The 16,843-nt window shown below is 38.4% G+C and overlaps 1 protein-coding gene across 3 annotated transcripts; it reads right to left on the bottom strand.

Moving 5' to 3' along the window:
- Positions 1–13: 13 nt before the first annotated feature.
- Positions 14–15,446, bottom strand: aqp10a (aquaporin 10a). 3 transcript variants are annotated; one of them, XR_009789135.1, is made up of 7 exons: positions 14,863–15,414; positions 12,776–12,902; positions 12,466–12,603; positions 10,849–10,967; positions 10,540–10,757; positions 8,220–8,523; positions 3,281–7,164 (listed from the first exon to the last, which is right to left on the bottom strand). XR_009789135.1 is itself a non-coding variant. In XM_061777605.1 (6 exons), the coding sequence occupies exons 1-6, from the start codon at positions 14,944–14,946 to the stop codon at positions 948–950; spliced, it is 705 nt and encodes a 234-aa protein (XP_061633589.1). In that variant the 5' UTR covers positions 14,947–15,446; the 3' UTR covers positions 14–947. The 3 variants fall into 3 exon arrangements, 2 of the variants coding, with proteins under 2 accessions (XP_061633589.1, XP_061633588.1); XM_061777605.1 differs by lacking the exons at positions 3,281–7,164; positions 8,220–8,523 and adding an exon at positions 14–966 and having other exon boundaries at positions 14,863–15,446; XM_061777604.1 differs by lacking the exon at positions 3,281–7,164 and having other exon boundaries at positions 7,738–8,523; positions 14,863–15,413.
- Positions 15,447–16,843: the final 1,397 nt, after the last annotated feature.

The raw sequence follows: 16,843 nt of genomic DNA, 5'->3' as shown, positions 1-16,843 counted from the left end.
CATCATCATCAATTTACTTCCTGACTGTAGCCTGTTCTTGAAGTGGCACTACAATATAGTATATGCTTCCTCATCCACGACATTACAACACTGTCAGCTTTAGTCATTGTGTCATTGCATATGCAAGGACGTTACCAAGGTAACCGAAGGGCCCTTGGCTTAGGGGATCAAGTTGCACGATGGCTCATCGAGGTGGGCTTAAGTTTGTGAGGGTGCACCATCGGGAGCCCATGTGGCATGTGGTGATGGGGGCGGAGTGTGCTGTCCTCTACTTCACCTGAACGCAGCGTGCGTCTTCAGTATCAATTGATGTGTATACATTTTGTTCCACATATTGCGGCTGAATATTCTTGCTGCTGGTCACGTTCCTGTTCATGTATAGTAACAAATACACTGCGGATAGCATTGCTTCATTTTCAGCTGCTGATATAGAGACTATTCATTGATACATGTAGTTCTTTTCTACATACAATGGTGCTGACTATTCATGCTGTTGCTCACATTCACTTCCCTGTTCTGTATATTGTATTGATTCATGTGGAGCTGTTAATACAGTCCTGGTAGTTACCATTGCTGGTGTTTATTTCATTCTCAACTGCTTGTTATTTATTCATAGATGTATACATTTTTGGGTAAATACAGTGCTGCTGACTATTCTTGGTGCAGCTCTAATTCACTTCTCTATCTACAGTATTCATTCATGTACAATTACCATTTGCGTCTGCATATACAGCATGATTATTATTGTGTACAGTTTTTATATACAATGCTGCTGACTATTCTTGCAGCTGTTCACTCACTTTGGCATATAGTCTTGCATTTTTGTTATTCATGTAAGATTTGCTCTTGACATGCACTATGGAAGATGGCTGCATGGATGGACTATATATGTCACCTGGAGGAGGTTTCTCCGCAAACATCTCCGCACTGCTGTCTCCTTGCTTCTGCTATGGCCCATGGAAATATCTACAGACAAAAACACAGGAGAGAAAAATACTGGTCACCGATTAACAGTAAGTAAAAATCTGTCAATGCGTGGTCGTGATACTGTAGGTGAGCAACGATTAGTGAAGAACAACCATTGATTTAACACGTGAAGCTTAAAGTAAAAACTGCCATGATTGGAGGACAACAATCATCAATCTATTTTCGATAGAACTTGTCCTCAGTAGGGTCAAAGGTGAGCTGGAGCCTCTCCCGGATGACTTTGGGCGAGAAGCGGCGTACATCATATAGAAAAACAACAATTGGCACTCACATTCATACCGATGGACAAGTTAGAGCAGGTGTGTCCAAAGTTTCCAGCTGGCTCATAATCTAATAAGGAATTCAAACATGGCCGACATCAGGTTACGAAAAGTAAAAATGTTGAACGAAAACACATTATTATTATTATTTTTTAAATATAGAAGGAAATGTACAAAACGTTGAATGTTTCAAGATCTCACACATATTTTTAAAATAGTTTTGGAAAAATGTAAAAAAAAAAAAAAAGTTTCATGATAATTTGTTATACTTATTTAATTGCAGAAAATCAAATATGACATGATATCACATGCTGATAATTTAAAAAACATGACAAGATGGCTTTTTTTACTTTAAAAACTGAAAACAACAAATAGAAAAGACACAGGGGAGGCCCTGCAGGAATGTTTTGATGTCCCTGAATGGTTTTATGTTTTTACGATCATATTTTTATATTTCAATAAAAACAAATATTTCATGTATAATTATTATTATTATTACTATTATTAGTATTCTTATTTTATTTTTGATTATTATGTTTGTATTATTATTATTCGTGTTGTTTTGTGTTTGATTTTATCCATGTAAAGCAGTTTGTTTCAGTTGTGGTTCTTTTTTAAATAGCTCTATAAATAAAGTTGAGTTACAAGATACAGTGCATTACGCTTTTTTTTTCTTTCTTTGTTACCGATAACACAAAACTCAGAAGTGGACTTTCTTAGAGTTCCTGTACATATAACTGCTTAGCATATGTTAACCACCGGTATATTGGATCGTTTTTTAATCGTGTTTCACAAAAAGAAGATGATGTGGCTCTCCACTTCCTTCCATTTTCCTGTATGTTTCCCTCAGTGGAAAAAGTTGGTCTATCCTGACTTCGAGTCGTAACTGTACTTAACATGCATGTTTCTGGAAAGTGGGAGGAAGGACTAAACCCACGCAAGCACAAGGAGAGCACGCAAACTCCTCACAGAAAGGCTGGAGCCTAGATTCGAACCCAGAACCTCAGAACTGTGAGGCATACATGCTAACCACTAGGAGTCTGCATTACCCAGGAGGACAGCGCATAGAAGACGTTCCAGGTCTCGTCGGCACGAATTTAGAATGCATGCCAGCTGTGAGGTACTAACACAATACGAGCCTTTAATCAATACTGCTGAGAGAGACTTGATTTCTGCACACCACCGATCGGCTTTCAGCTCCAGTTTCTTCTCTTCCACAGTCAGTGTCGCTCGTCTCATCTTGTCTTTCATTGTGTTGTCTATTCACTTTCTAACATTAAAAACTTGCTCCTTTAGTAGTAATACAAGAGAGGAAAGAACTAAGAAGTCAGCATCTGTGCGAGCAAGCGGGCGTTGTCTGACGCAGACATCATCCAGTTAAAAGTCAGATACGTATCAGGTTTAGAAATGAAAAGAAACGAAAGATTGAAGATTGAATGACTGTGTCCAAGGAATTTACTTGGAACAGGGAATGTGAAAATGACTGGTCGTTGAGCCAAATATTGCTTCATCATGTCAAGATAAAGACGCTTATTATCTGATCACAAATAAAACGCAGAGAAAAATCTTTTCACTGGAAATGAATACATCCATCCATCCATTATCTGAGCCGCTTCTCCTCACTAGGGTCGCGGGCGTGCTGGAGCCTATCCCAGCTGTCATCGGGCAGGAGGCGGGGTACACCCTGAACTGGTTGCCAGCCAATCACAGGGAACATTGAAACAAACAACCATTCGCACTCACAGTCATGCCTACGGGCAATTTAGAGTCTCCAATTAATGCATGTTTTTGGGATGTGGGAGGAAACCGGAGTGCCCGGAGAAAACCCACGCAGGCACGGGGAGAACATGCAAACTCCACACAGGCGGGGACGGGGATTGAACCCCGCACCTCAGAACTGTGAGGCTGACGCTCTAACCAGTCGGCCACCGTGCCGCCAAAATGAATACAGTTAAACCTAAAATGTTTCATATTGTTGATAATTCTTTTTAGTGACAAATGCATATATTTAGCAGTAAATCAGACAGGAAAGTTGCAAGAGACTATTACAAATGTACAGTTTTGCTCATACTGTAGGTTAACATGCAGTACCTTAGCAGAATTTGTGAAATATTGCCCTTTTTTTTTTTTTTAAATATTGGTGACTGAATAAGGATCATCTCATTATTTTCTTTGTTGTTTTGTTTAATGATTGTGCTATTCTCACATGCCTTATAGTTTAATTGGAATCCCATCAAAAAATAAAGAATTGTTTTGTCTGATCAATCATGCTTTCTTTTCTTTCTTTTTTTAAAAGGTAAAGGTACCATTTTTTTCCCATTTTGACAAATTCTTAACCCTTTTCAATAAATACTCTACATTGGGTTGGGCAGATTTTTCTTTTCATTTACAAGATTAAAATGTGCCTTGTGAATGTATGACATCTCCTCTAGTATAAAAATAACAACTATGAGGTTAAAGCCTAATTCATTTAGTGTGCATCTCTTGTGGAGTAATTTCATTTACACAAAGACTTCACTTCAGTACCTTCCTGCTCAGACATGTCTGCTACACTAATGACCTTGCTGTTCTACACACACACACACAAGTCCTTATCCTTGCATTTACATTTACGTGGGAAATGCTCAAAGGGCTTTCACTTTTATAGTACTTTTCTACTTTCGAAGCTTTTAACACTGTCCACATTCACCTACTGATGACAACAAAAGAAGCAACTGGGGGTTCAATATCTTGGTCACATGGGGCTCAGGATCGACCCGACAACTGTCGGGTTGGGAGTCGACCATTTTACCACCTGAGCCACACCAAATTTGTTTTTGTTAAAAAAAAGAAAAATGCAAATAAAAGCATAAAAACATTAAATAATGCATAGGCCTAATGTAGAATAAGAGAAATACATTTGAAAGACAAAATTTACAAAAATGATGTAATGAAATTGAAGAAAAATACAAAAACAACATCCAATACAATAAAAAATAAAAGTGAAAATATGAAATATAATTACACATTAAATAACATTGCATAAATAATTTAAATTGAAAAATACAAAAAGCTAAATTGAATTAAAATGCAGAATTAAAATAAATTAGCAAAAAATACAAAATACACTAAATAAAAAACATGATAAATACAAAATAGAAAATGGTATGAACAATTAAATATTAAATAACATCCATCCATCCATCCATCTATCTTCTTTTACCGCTTATCCTCACTAGGATCACGGGCTGCCGGAGCCTATCCCAGCTATCTTCGGGCGGGAGGCGGGGTATACCCTGAACCGGTCGCCAGCCAATCGCAGGGCACATAGAAACAACCAACCATTCGCAAACAACCAACCATTCGCACTCACATTCACACCTACGGGCAATTTAGAGTCTTCAATCAACCTATCACGCATGTTTTTGGGATGTGAGAGGAAACTGGAGTGCCCGGAGAAAACCCACGCAGGCACGGGGAGACTATGCAAATTCCACACAGGCAGGGCCGGGATTTGAACCCCCGTCCCCAGAACTGTGAGGCAGATGTGCTATTAAATAACATTATATAAAATGTAGCATGTTTTTTTTTTTTTACATATTAAGTCTTTGCGGTTGAGGAAGGTTGTGGTGTGGTGGGTGGTTATAAACTCATGAATTGAAGGTATTTGCTGTTTTATCACACACATCATCACATTAATGAAGTTGGAGAGTAGCAAATCAATGCTGGTCTTGCCTGAGTCCGGCCAATCCGAGACCGAGACAAGACCAAGACTTTCAAAATGTTGTCTCGAAACTGGTCTGGAGACCGGGATTTGAGTGTTACAACACTATTGGTTGTACAATACTTTGGTGTTATCCATTGATCTTCCATCCATCCATCCATTTTCTGAGCCGCTTCTCCTCACTAGGGTCGCGGGCGTGCTGGAGCCTATCCCAGCTGTCATCGGGCAGGAGGCGGGGTACACCCTGAACTGGTTGCCAGCCAATCGCAGGGCACATAGAAACTAACAACCATTCACACTCTCAGCCATGCCTACGGGCAATTTAGAGTCTCCAATTAATGCATGTTGTTTTGGGATGTGGGAGGAAACCGGAGTGCCCGGAGAAAACCCACGCAGGCACGGGGAGAACATGCAAACTCCACACAGGCAGGTACGGGGATTGAACCCCGCACCTCAGAACTGTGAGGCTGACGCTCTAACCAGTCGGCCACCGTGCCGCCCCTTTTTAAATAAACAAAGTACTGTAAATGTTATAAAAACATGCCTAAAGTACATTTAAACAGGGTATTTCTGTTTTGTGCCTTTTCCCTTAACGGGGAGGGGTCGGGAAAGTAACCCACACGATGGAGGGGATGTGATAATAAACCAAAAAATGCTTTCTTTGTGTTGCAGAAAAATACAGACAAAAGAAATGCAGTTATAGAAAGATAGTTATAGAAAAAAAATATCCTACATAAAAATCCTGAAGAATAAAAATTTAAAACATAGGAAAATAAAATACAAAATATTTAAAATAAAATAAAAAAATAAAAATACAAATAAAAGAAAAAGATAACATAGAAAACACAACATGAAATAATCCAGCCATCCACATCTCTCACCCATTCCAAAGCATCCAGCCGCATTACAAACAGTATGTTTGATGAAATTACATAAACGCAACACATAGTTTCTATACTGCCATAAACACTGGGAAACAAGGATTTGTCTTAATTCCTGAAATGCAGTATACAATGTCCTCTGACAACAGCAGCAACCATTGTCACACTTGAACTAAACATGAGCTGCGTCGTAATAATCATAAACATTTCATGTTTACATTTACTTAGAACAGGGAATGTGAAAATAACTTTTGGCAATGAGCCAAATGCTGCTTCACTACATCAAGACAAAGACATAGATATCTGATCACAAGTAAAACTCTTAAATGTAGAGATAAATGTTATGCATAGGAAATGGATATAGATAAGCCTAAAAGGTAAAATTCATACAGTATACTTCAAAAATTTTGAATTGGTGAATTTCTAAGTGTCCAACTGGTGTCATAACTCACAACACTCTTATCACAATTCATTTTTCCTCACTGAAATGATTGGAAATGCCAATAATCTGTTCCAAACTCCCTCCCAAAGAAATTAACAATTCTGCTTTTTTAATAAGAACAATAATACTCCATATGTTTAATTTGACAATCAACTTTTAACTGCGAATGGCAATAAACAGCTTGAAGCCTCTTTTTTGAAGAATTGCTCACGATGTGCCAAACTGCTGCTCTTTGTGAAGTGCGTTGAGTTCACCGCCACCATTCAGTGCTCGTCGTATTCTTGAATTTTTGCTCGCACTTCAAAGCCAAAAAAATCTGATAAACGACATCTCGTAGCTTGAAAAGCGTTTTAAGTCGGGTCACTTGTATTTGAATGCATCACTGTATTCACATCAACATGTCACTTTCTTGTGTCATTTCCAACCAGACTATGCCTTTTATATTAAAATAAAAATCTACAAGTTGATCTACATATTGATGATAATCAGACATTTTTGGACCCCATATTGTGAGCATTCCCACAAAGTAGTAATATTGTACGTACACGCACACACGCACACAGTGATCCCCAGTCCTACATAAGTGTAAACAATCATACATGAAGGCTGAAAGGGAAAACCTCATCCACTGAAAGCTCAGGCAGCCGGAATCAAATGTACCTCCTCAAAGTTGGTGTTAGTGAAATGAGTCCAGTGGAGGCATCCTCGCTGCTCCTCACGCTGTCTGAGGTCACCATGAGGTTGTGAGTTGTTGTGAGGAGATGCTGGATGATGACGACGATGAGGAAGATGATGATGATGGAGCAGGGGAGGGGGAGGAAAGCTTGCATTCTTTTCCATATTCCTGCTTCCTTGCTTGAGAAACTCATCCATGATGTTGCGCTGCTTCCCCTAATTTATTAAAACACTTTGTTTCTTCATCCACGTTTATTTATGAATTTAAAAAAATGTCATTTGAGTTAAAAAATGCACTTTGCACTTGAAATCGGTCTTATTTAGTGACACCATCTACTGTTCTATAAGCATAATGAGTTTTAAGAAGAGGTGTGAACTGTTGCTTTTTTGTTATTTTGCCTTAATTGTAATTGTTGGGTGTTTAGTAGTCAATATGAACTTGTCCCCAGGGTCTCCATTGTGACATTGGTGTTTTTAAAATGTATAAAAAAATACTGAGAAATTATCAATTTTGTCGTCATTTTATTGGATCAATTTCATTGCAAGAAATATGTATTAATACGAATTTTTAAATATGTTATCAAATAACATTCATTGAATGAAATAGATTATTAGTACATTCTGTATAAAATTTAAATTTAACACTATAAATGTATTATTATTATATCTCACAAAGATATATTCCATATACATACTGTGCATAGAAAGTAAACAATTTAATACAAAAATGTAATTAATGTTATTAAAGGAAGTTCATTTAATGCAATATTTATTAGATTTTTTGGGTTTAATAACGGCATTTTTTAAATTCAAACACCATGGAAAGATAAAATATTAAAATAGATTTAGAGTTCAAATAAATGTAATTTCATAAAAACATACATTTTAAAATAATAATACATTTGATTAAATATGAATATTGTTAGGCAATTCTAATTCAATCAAAGTATGCTTTTTAATTTTGTTTAACATTTTCTTTAATTTTAAATATAAAAAAAATATTAAAAACAAAATTGAATTAATTATTTTGTCCGACTGTTTTTTGTTTTGTTTTTTAAACTGGGATTTTATATGTATATCATGGTGTCACACTGGTGGCTTGGGGTCCAAATCCAGCCCGCCACATTATTTGTTGTGGCCCACAAAGCCAAATCATGTGCATTGACTTTGTGTGTCTTGCTAAAATATCAAAATTGAAAATTGTCTATGCGTTTAAAAATATTGCAAGCATTTTTTTTTTGTTACCAATCAGCATTAAACAGCATTATTACCTCATTGATGCATGATGTAAAAAAAACAACAAGTCTTCTTACTAACTTGAAGACAGAAAAAATGTCTGCTTGTTAGCGTCTTCCGTAAACGTCTTCAAATGACAACTTCTTTAACTCAATGCCATTCAGCTGCATGTTTGAGGGCTGCTTGACTGTGTCGCTGGCAATGGAGGGCGTGTCCACATCTTTGGGTGTATCCGAGTCGGGGAGGTGCCAGTGGATGAAGATTAAATAGAGGAAAGAACCTGAAACACCCCCAAGAAGGGGGGCCACCAGAGGCACCCAGAACCAGTAGTTGTAACACCTGCACAGTCAACATTATGATTACTCGTATGACGAGATATAGTAAGATAAGACATTGCATTCATTATCATTCAATATATGTGATAAGAACATACTGGATACTACTACTTCATTACATCTGCATTTGCAAAGGTAATCACGTAAACTTTCGATTGACATGGTCAGAGAGGTACAGAGAACCGCTGCCTATTTGCAGTTCACTATTTACAAATCCCCCGAGTCGCTTTTTTCCTCTGTGGAGCCTAGCTTCAGTTATTTGCCAAAAAAAACCTCTCTTAATCGCGTTTTTTGTTTTGTTTTGCTTTGCTTTCTCTTTTGCACACTAAGAAACAACCATTCTTTGAGGCCATAAGATGGTGCCTACCTAAGATCTCGGTAATAGAAAAGTAGCATAGTAATTGGTGTCAGGGAAGTACTGTGGTGCCTTCACCCAACAAGCAGTCGTTTGGTTGATTTTTATGCTCTGACATGCAAGCAAAAATTTTAGATACGAGCGCTGATGGTAGCACTGAACTTCACGCTCTTAAGAACAAGCGGCAGTTTGGCAGCTGGTGAACAATTGTTAAATTAAGAGGCTTCAAGCTACTCATTTCTACTCTCAGTTGGAGTTTACTGTCCAACTAAGTAAAACAGAAATGATCATTTGTTCTGTATTTAATACAACAACGTAGCTTTTCCTTAGGAAAGTCGGCTTAGTTTAATGCTAACAAACGATGAAAAAGCTCATAGATGTGCTAACAAATAGCATCAGTGTTTTAACCCTTTAAGCAACGGATATCTGAACACAAATGGTGAAGCAATACATGGAGACAGACAATATAACAATACTCAAGAGGCATACATTCTTTATCCTCTGCGCAGAATGACGAATATTTTTGCAGCTTACTGGGGAGTTGTGACCGTCTCCGTGTCTATCCTTATACTGTCCCATGTGGCCAAGGCGCACACACGAGAAGCAGCAGCACAATGTCCACTGAATTAAAGCAGAAAATGTGGCCAAAAACTGCTTAATTCTGCGTCATTATTCTTTTTCGTCAACCTCTCACATAAGTAGTTTCCGGTTTTCATACTTCTTGTCTTCGTTTCTAAACTTGTATAGTTTAGATTTTGTGCCCTTGTGTATGACTCTTGTCGTGTCAGCCAAACTTGTGTAATTTAGATCTTGTTCCTTTGTATCTTTTTCTTGGCTTTCTGAACTTGTGCAGTTTAAATTCTGTTTCTTTCCTTGAACCTTTTGTGTTTGTCTTTTCTAGAGTGTTTAGTTCAGATACGGGTGAGTTTTTTAGTTACCATTCTTTTCTGCGCTTGTTATATTTCCTTTCTGGTAGTATTTTATTGTTTAGTATTTTTGTATTGCTGTGTCTCGCTCCTGTCTCTACTCTGTCTATCCACCTTAGTTATTTAGTTTCTGCTGCTTATCGTTTTCCGAGACAACATTTTGCTAAGGGGAATAAAAAAACGGCAATAAACATCGTCAGGTATGTATGTATCAAAATAACAATAAAATAAAACAAAACACGGCATCATCAGCCCCGGACGAAATGAGGCCATGTTTGAGAGCCGTGTTGTGTTTGTTCCAAAAGAGCCGACCATTTATTTGTGCAATCAGTGAAGAGATTGGTCAGGCATGGTCAATTAGACTCACTGGCCACAAGAGTTGCCTCAAAACTTTCTGCCTCCAATGATAATAATGCTGACTTATGTCAGAAGGGTCGTGAGACTGTACGAGTGCAGATGACAAACAAGTCAACACAATCAGATGAGTGTTTGGATGGAACTTGCTGATTAAAGTCATCATGTGATAACCTTTCACTTCTTCTTCAACTATTTTGTGAGGAGGCAAAAGAAGAGCGGAAAATTCCATGTTTTTTCCAAATCACGTTTGAACAATCGAGTTGCACTGAGCAGACCTTGAGCCACGAACATGCAGCAACCACAATCATAAACATATAATATTGTTCACTCTGACAGTGACCATTATCTTTCTCAATCGCATTTCATCGCATAGAGGACTTACGTGAACACTTCTGAGCCCCAGCCTGCAGTCAGAGTAAAAAGTCGAGGTCCCAGATCACGGGCGGGATTTATGGCCGCTCCACAGTTGCCCGACATGGACATGGAGATGCCCAGCACGATCGCGGCCACGATGGCGGGAATCAGCCCGCTGGGAGCCGGGGTATTCCTCTTCTCATCCAAACATAGGATGCACAACATGAGCATGCCGGTGCCCACTACCTGCACATGTGGTCATTGATTCAAATCAGTAATATCAGTAGCTATTATACTATAATGTATTTACAGTATAAACGTATTGCTATATACTGACCTGATCCAGGAAGCTCCTTCCCAAGGTGACATACTTAGAGGGATATGTGGCAAATATGGACGCCGTCTCATTTGGTCCATACACAGTCAATACTCTGCCACTAAAATCCATTATAGCATCTGAGAAAAGGAAAAGGAAAAAGAAAAGGATATGAACCTAACGTCAAGGGAAAATAAACGTGATTATATAAATACTGAAAAGGTTCCAAATCAAAAAATTAAAGCACGACAAAGGAAAAACTGTTTTTTTTTTTCTTCCAAGCTCCTCTACAAGTATGAAGAGTAAGCTCTAAAGTTAACATGCATTTGTGGTGGGAAGCTAGTGTGTGGCCTAGTCCCTTAATATTGTAATAGTATACAGCAATCTCCAAAGTCTCCAGCTAAAGTATTCATTCCTTTAAAAAATATATTCTTAAGTGTTCTACTTTTAATGAAATATTTTAATAAAGGTAATATTAAATGATTTTGAATTGATACATTTATAATTAATTTAATAAGTGTATAAATACTATAAGTAGCAAACACCAATAATTACTAAAGTATTTATTGCATAATCCTAATTTGATTCGAAATATTATTCCTTTGTTTATTACATGTTTTCATATTTATATTTGTTCAAAATATTTAGTGTTTTAATAATTTAATTAAATGTGGATAGTATTTTCTTTGTGTTTATTACATATTTAAATCTAATAAAACATATACATATATTTTAATGCAATACAAATATTATTGATTTAATGTTTTATTTAATATTTTAGTATTTTTTTATTATTATTTTTGCAAATTGATTTAACAATTTGATATGTAAACTTTGATGAGTCATTATTGTTTTAATAATTGAATGTATGTTTATTTTAATTAAATACTATAGTTATTTAATAAAAATATTACATATTTGTATTTGATTTTTAAAACATCCGTTTTCATAAATGTAAGTGTTTATTTTTATTAAACAGTTACATTTAATTAACCGTATTCAATAATTGAAACTTGATTACAAAAATCCTTATTATTGTAATAATCCATCCATCTATTTTCACCCTTGTCTTCGTGAGGGTCAAAGGTGAGCTGACTTTGGGAGAGAGGTAGGCTCCACCCTGGACTGGTCGCAATCCAATCGCAGGTTTAAATAACCGGATAAAGTATTTTGAAACTTTTTATTTTATTACCCTGACGAGCAGGTGTTGACACTTTGCTCTTTGCTGTTGTTTAACCCTGGGCTACTAAAGCTTTATCTTATCATACAATTACTACATTTTGTTACTTTGAGGTTGCGTTGGAGTAGAGATCTTGTGACTACAATTGTCTTGAATAATTTTCTATTGGAATAGGTTTTTACTCATACTTTGTTATGCATGTTTTTTACCCTAGCACATATCTATCTTAATTCAAACCCATGCATTAAAGCACAAGTACAGCAATCCCTCGTTTATAGCAGGGGTTAGGATCCAGACAACCCCCGCAATAGGTGAAATCCGCGAATTACCGACCGCATTTTTGGGGGGGAGGGAGTTGGACTTTTTGCCCAATGAACCAAACTCTCAGTTGGATGCCCGAGCCCACACCCCTTTCCACGTCACTGCTCCTAGAGTAACAAAAGAGCCAGAAGACAGACCATAGTACACCGTGTAGACAAGCCCCGATGCCACATATGCTCCCAGAACCTGGGAGAGCCAATAGGGCAGCATCCTCTTCCATGGCACCTGGCCCAACACACAGAAACTGAGCGTTACGGCCGGGTTCAGATGGGCCCCTGCAGAAGCACCGTGTTGGATATGCAGCAGTGAAAGCGGGAGAAAGAGAGGGCGATGTCACATTAGTGTTTTAATGCCACTGTTGGACCTTACACTCATCTGGGTGGTGCTTGCATTGTATACAGTAGTTTAAACATGAGTGCGCAGAAAGGTTTAATGTGTGTACAGTACCTGTGATGCCTTTGGTGAGGTACATGGCCGACATCACGCCCACTGAGAAGGACATGTTGACCGACAAAAACTGGCCTTTGGTCTCCCTGCTGGTCTTCACTTGCGCTGCCGCCGAGCAGCCAAAAAGCTTCGCGGCACATGAAAGTAGAAAAAATAAATGACATGTTATCCGTCCCCAGATAACACACAAATATGTCCCCAAGCAGCTTTTAGAGGTCCTTGAAGGTCATGTCATATCAATGTCACAGAGATATGGTCCTATATTTTGTTAAAAATTCACTACGACAATTTGTATTCTATTGCTCAAGTCTGAATCCATGATTCCTTTCAGTGGAGGAATAAAAAGAAAAAATTTGCTCATTCAGCTTTCACACAGTGACTCCATTGCAAAATGGCCTAATATTGGCATACAGTCCACAATGACGATCAAAACAATACACAAAAGGAGAAACTAAATAGTCCCAAGACAAAAAACTATTTACCATAATGTGGATTGCAAGTGCTACAAAAATGAAGAGAAATGACTGAATTCCCCCCAAAAGACATTTCCCGACCATGTACATCAAATTTTGTGAGTTTAATCCTTTTATATAATACAAATATATTATCTAAAATATGTTTTATATCTATGTAGAAATATCGTTGCTATCGGGTGGAATCTTCATATTTCCAAAGCCACTACTTTTCAGGAAATAAAAAATAAAACAATAAAAATAAACATATTGCTTGAGTTACCAAAATATGCATCATGAAAGTTGGTATTATACATTATATTGCTATCACACACAGTTGCACACTGATATCAACACAACACCTACCAATGATCATGTACAATTACTAATTTAATTCGTAAAAAAATTGCTAATGTATGACACTGTCATTGATGAGAATATTACGGACACATTGCCGCTGCCAGCCGTGCTGACCAATGTCTGTGCTTGCGCCCGAGCCCACGACGAGGGAAAAGGCTTGTCTGAAGCTATCAATTTTGAACAAAACAGGCCTACTCAAATGTATCGAACCTAACGATTTTCATTCGTTTTTGTCGAAAAACATCCAGACGTTTAGTCTTGAGGCAACATAATGCTGTGATGCTCCCACCGTATCAAGGAAGAGGTGGAGTTATAGTGTCCAAGAAAGTTAACAGATTTGCTCTCAAATTATTTTCTGTATTTCGGATTGGCTAACAATTTGTAAAAATAACAGACCACGTGGGGTCTGGCCATTAGTATTGATTCGTGAAAAAATTTGAAATTGACCATATTCGGTCGGACACATGAGATTGCTGCCCAACAGTAACGATATGTATATTTTTATTTAGCGATTAACCTTTTATTTTAACCTTCCTGTTGTGATATCTTGAATGCAAAACAAATAATTTTTAAAATTTAGACACGATCATGGTGAGTATAATTAAATAACTTGAGAAAAATGAGCAAATAAAAAATACAAATGTTGCAATGTGCAACAATCTCCAAATTTTCCCACTTTCATTTTTTTCCCCCATTACATTAATATAATGGAGTTTTTCTCATTTGAAAAGAATTGTGTACATTGGTCAGCAACAATAAAGTAAAATGTTAAAATGTAAAGGTTCTAATATTTACTCAGTCACCCACTGACAGTAGATGTTGAAATATCATGTATCACTATCATTATTATTATCATCATCATTCATTTATTCATTAATTCATCTTCCATTCCGCTTATCCTCACTAGGGTCGTGGACGTGCTGGAGCCCATTCCAGCTATCTTCTGGCGAGAGGCGGGGTACACCCTGAACTGGTCCCCAGCCAATCGCAGCATTAGGAATCATTTATAGGAAAGTCGAAGTAGGATCATAGACATGGAAGCAATATTGTGGTAACGATGCCATGGCATTGCCACAAAGGTCTTACTAATCATCCACTCAGACTGCCCTTATGTCAAAACTTCCATCATTACGGCATGGTATTAGCAGAGAATACTATACTATATCACATGATAATGTGATGTCAAGTGTCAAGGGTAAAACAACTTTGTGAGTACCACGCCAGTTGATAGCTGATGTGAAATCCCATTCCAAGACCAGGTCCATGTAAACTCACCAACAAGATAAAGGTCCCCAAGAACTCGGCCATGCACTCTCTCAGCAGAGCATTCCTTACTCGGAAGACGCGGCGCTTCAACATGACGTCAGGGAGCTTCCAAGTCAGCAGGCCCCACTTCCAAAAGCAGCATCTCCTTCTCCAACTGGCCTCTTCCTCCCTTTTTCTGTCCAGCTCCTCCAACACTAGCAATCATTTACCAGCTCGGCACAGCACATACATTCACACCATTGGCTGCTGACAACATCAAACATGCAGAAAAGTCATAGAAAGGAGTTTTTTCTTCTACACAGACGACTACCACCTTTATAGCCATTATGATGTTTGTGATGACTTGTTTTTAAAAGGGTTAATTATATAACTATATCTATCTAGTTACATAACTCCAGAGTGGAAGACAGTCCAACCCCTCTCAAGAGGACTGGTACCAGAGCCCAAGCTGTTTGTGGAGGCGAGTCCGACTATATCTAGTCGGAACTTCTCGACCTCACACACCAGCTCCGGCTCCTTCCCTGCCAGAGAGGTGACATTCCACGTCCCTAGAGCCAGCTTCTGTAGCCGGGGATCGGATCGCCCAGGTCCCCGTCTTCGGCCACCCCCCAGCTCGCACTTCACCCGACCCCTATGGCCCCTCCCACAGATGGTGCGCCCATGGGAAGGGGGACCCACGTTACCCTTTCGGGATGTGTCCGACCGGGCCCCATGGGTGCAGGCCCGGCCACCAGGCGCTCGCCTTCGAGCCCCACCTCCAGGCCTGGCTCCAGAGGGGGGCCCCGCTGACCCGCGTCCGGGCAAGGGAAACCTGAGTCCATTGTTTGTCGTCATCATAAGGGGTCTTTGAGCTGTGCTTTGTCTGGTCCCTCACCTAGGACCTGTTTGTCATGGGTGACCCTGCCAGGGGCATAAAGCCCCAGACAACTTAGCTCCTAGGATATATTGGGACACACAAACCCCTCCATCACGATAAGGTGACGGCTTTGAGGAGGGGTAACTTTAATACATTTCCATTAAATTTTTAAGGACTGTTGTTAAATACTTATTTGGTTATAACTATTTAATTTTAATAATATATGTTTTGGAGACAAAGTTAGAGAGAGCAAACTTCGATGGTTTGGACACATCCAGAGGAGAAATAGTGAGTATATTGGTAGAAGGATGATGAGTTTGGAGCTGCCAGGCAAGAGAGCGAGAGGAAGACTAAAGAGAAGGTTGATGGATGTCATGAGGGAAGACATGATGGCAGTTGGTGTTCGAGAGGAGGATGCAGGAGATAGGCTTACATGGAAAAGGAGATAGGCTTACATGGAAAAGGATGACGCGCTGTGGCGACCCCTAAAGGGACAAGCTGAAAGGAAAATAAGATATATATATATATATGTGTGTGTGTGTGTGTGTGTGTGTATTAAGGAATAAAAGCTCTGTCTCATTTTTGATGATATTTGGGTTTTGGAATCACTGATGTATACCTTATATAAATTAATGACTAGTATTGTTCTTAATTACCACTTCTACTACGACTACTACTAATAATAATAATAATATAATAACACACCCTTCTGGATTCCCATATGATGCATATCCCTGAATGTTTTCATTACGATGAGTAAGTTCACATTTGGCCCAAGCCAAAGCTTTCCAAAGGAAATCGGTTGAGTGTTTTTTTGTGTGGAATCGCGCAAACAAACAAAACATAATCGAGTTGGTAGTGAAATGGATTATTTGACCAGTTCCATTGAACTCTGAGCTTAAGGTTGGGACCACAACAATACACTAATAGTTTAAATCAATTTAATCAGGCCATGATGAATGAATTTATTTGTTTTTTTGTCATCACCATGGGTGCGGATGTCACTATATGGTGCACTGCACTCTGGACTCCAAATGAATTGTGCAAGCCTCTGTAATCACTGTGTGCAACGTGTTGTTGCTGATACATTTGAACAAGCTGCAGCAAAAAGAAATGCCCCTGATAAGATACAAA

The sequence above is a fragment of the Phyllopteryx taeniolatus genome, chromosome 6, assembly GCF_024500385.1.
Source record: "Phyllopteryx taeniolatus isolate TA_2022b chromosome 6, UOR_Ptae_1.2, whole genome shotgun sequence".
Classification (NCBI taxonomy): domain Eukaryota; kingdom Metazoa; phylum Chordata; class Actinopteri; order Syngnathiformes; family Syngnathidae; genus Phyllopteryx; species Phyllopteryx taeniolatus.
Note: the sequence above shows the minus strand (reverse complement) of the source record. Positions and strands in the feature narration are given on the sequence as shown.

Coding starts and splice junctions, on each gene's coding strand:
- aqp10a (XM_061777604.1), bottom strand. CDS start 14,946: ATGTTGAAGCGCCGCGTCTTCCGAGTAAGGAATGCTCTGCTGAGAGAG. Junction 12,604..12,775: donor CCTCACCAAAGGCATCACAG/GTACTGTACACA, acceptor GTGCTTCTGCAG/GGGCCCATCTGAACCCGGCC. Junction 8,524..10,539: donor TGGGGCTCAGAAGTGTTCAC/GTAAGTCCTCTA, acceptor TTGACTGTGCAG/GTGTTACAACTACTGGTTCT.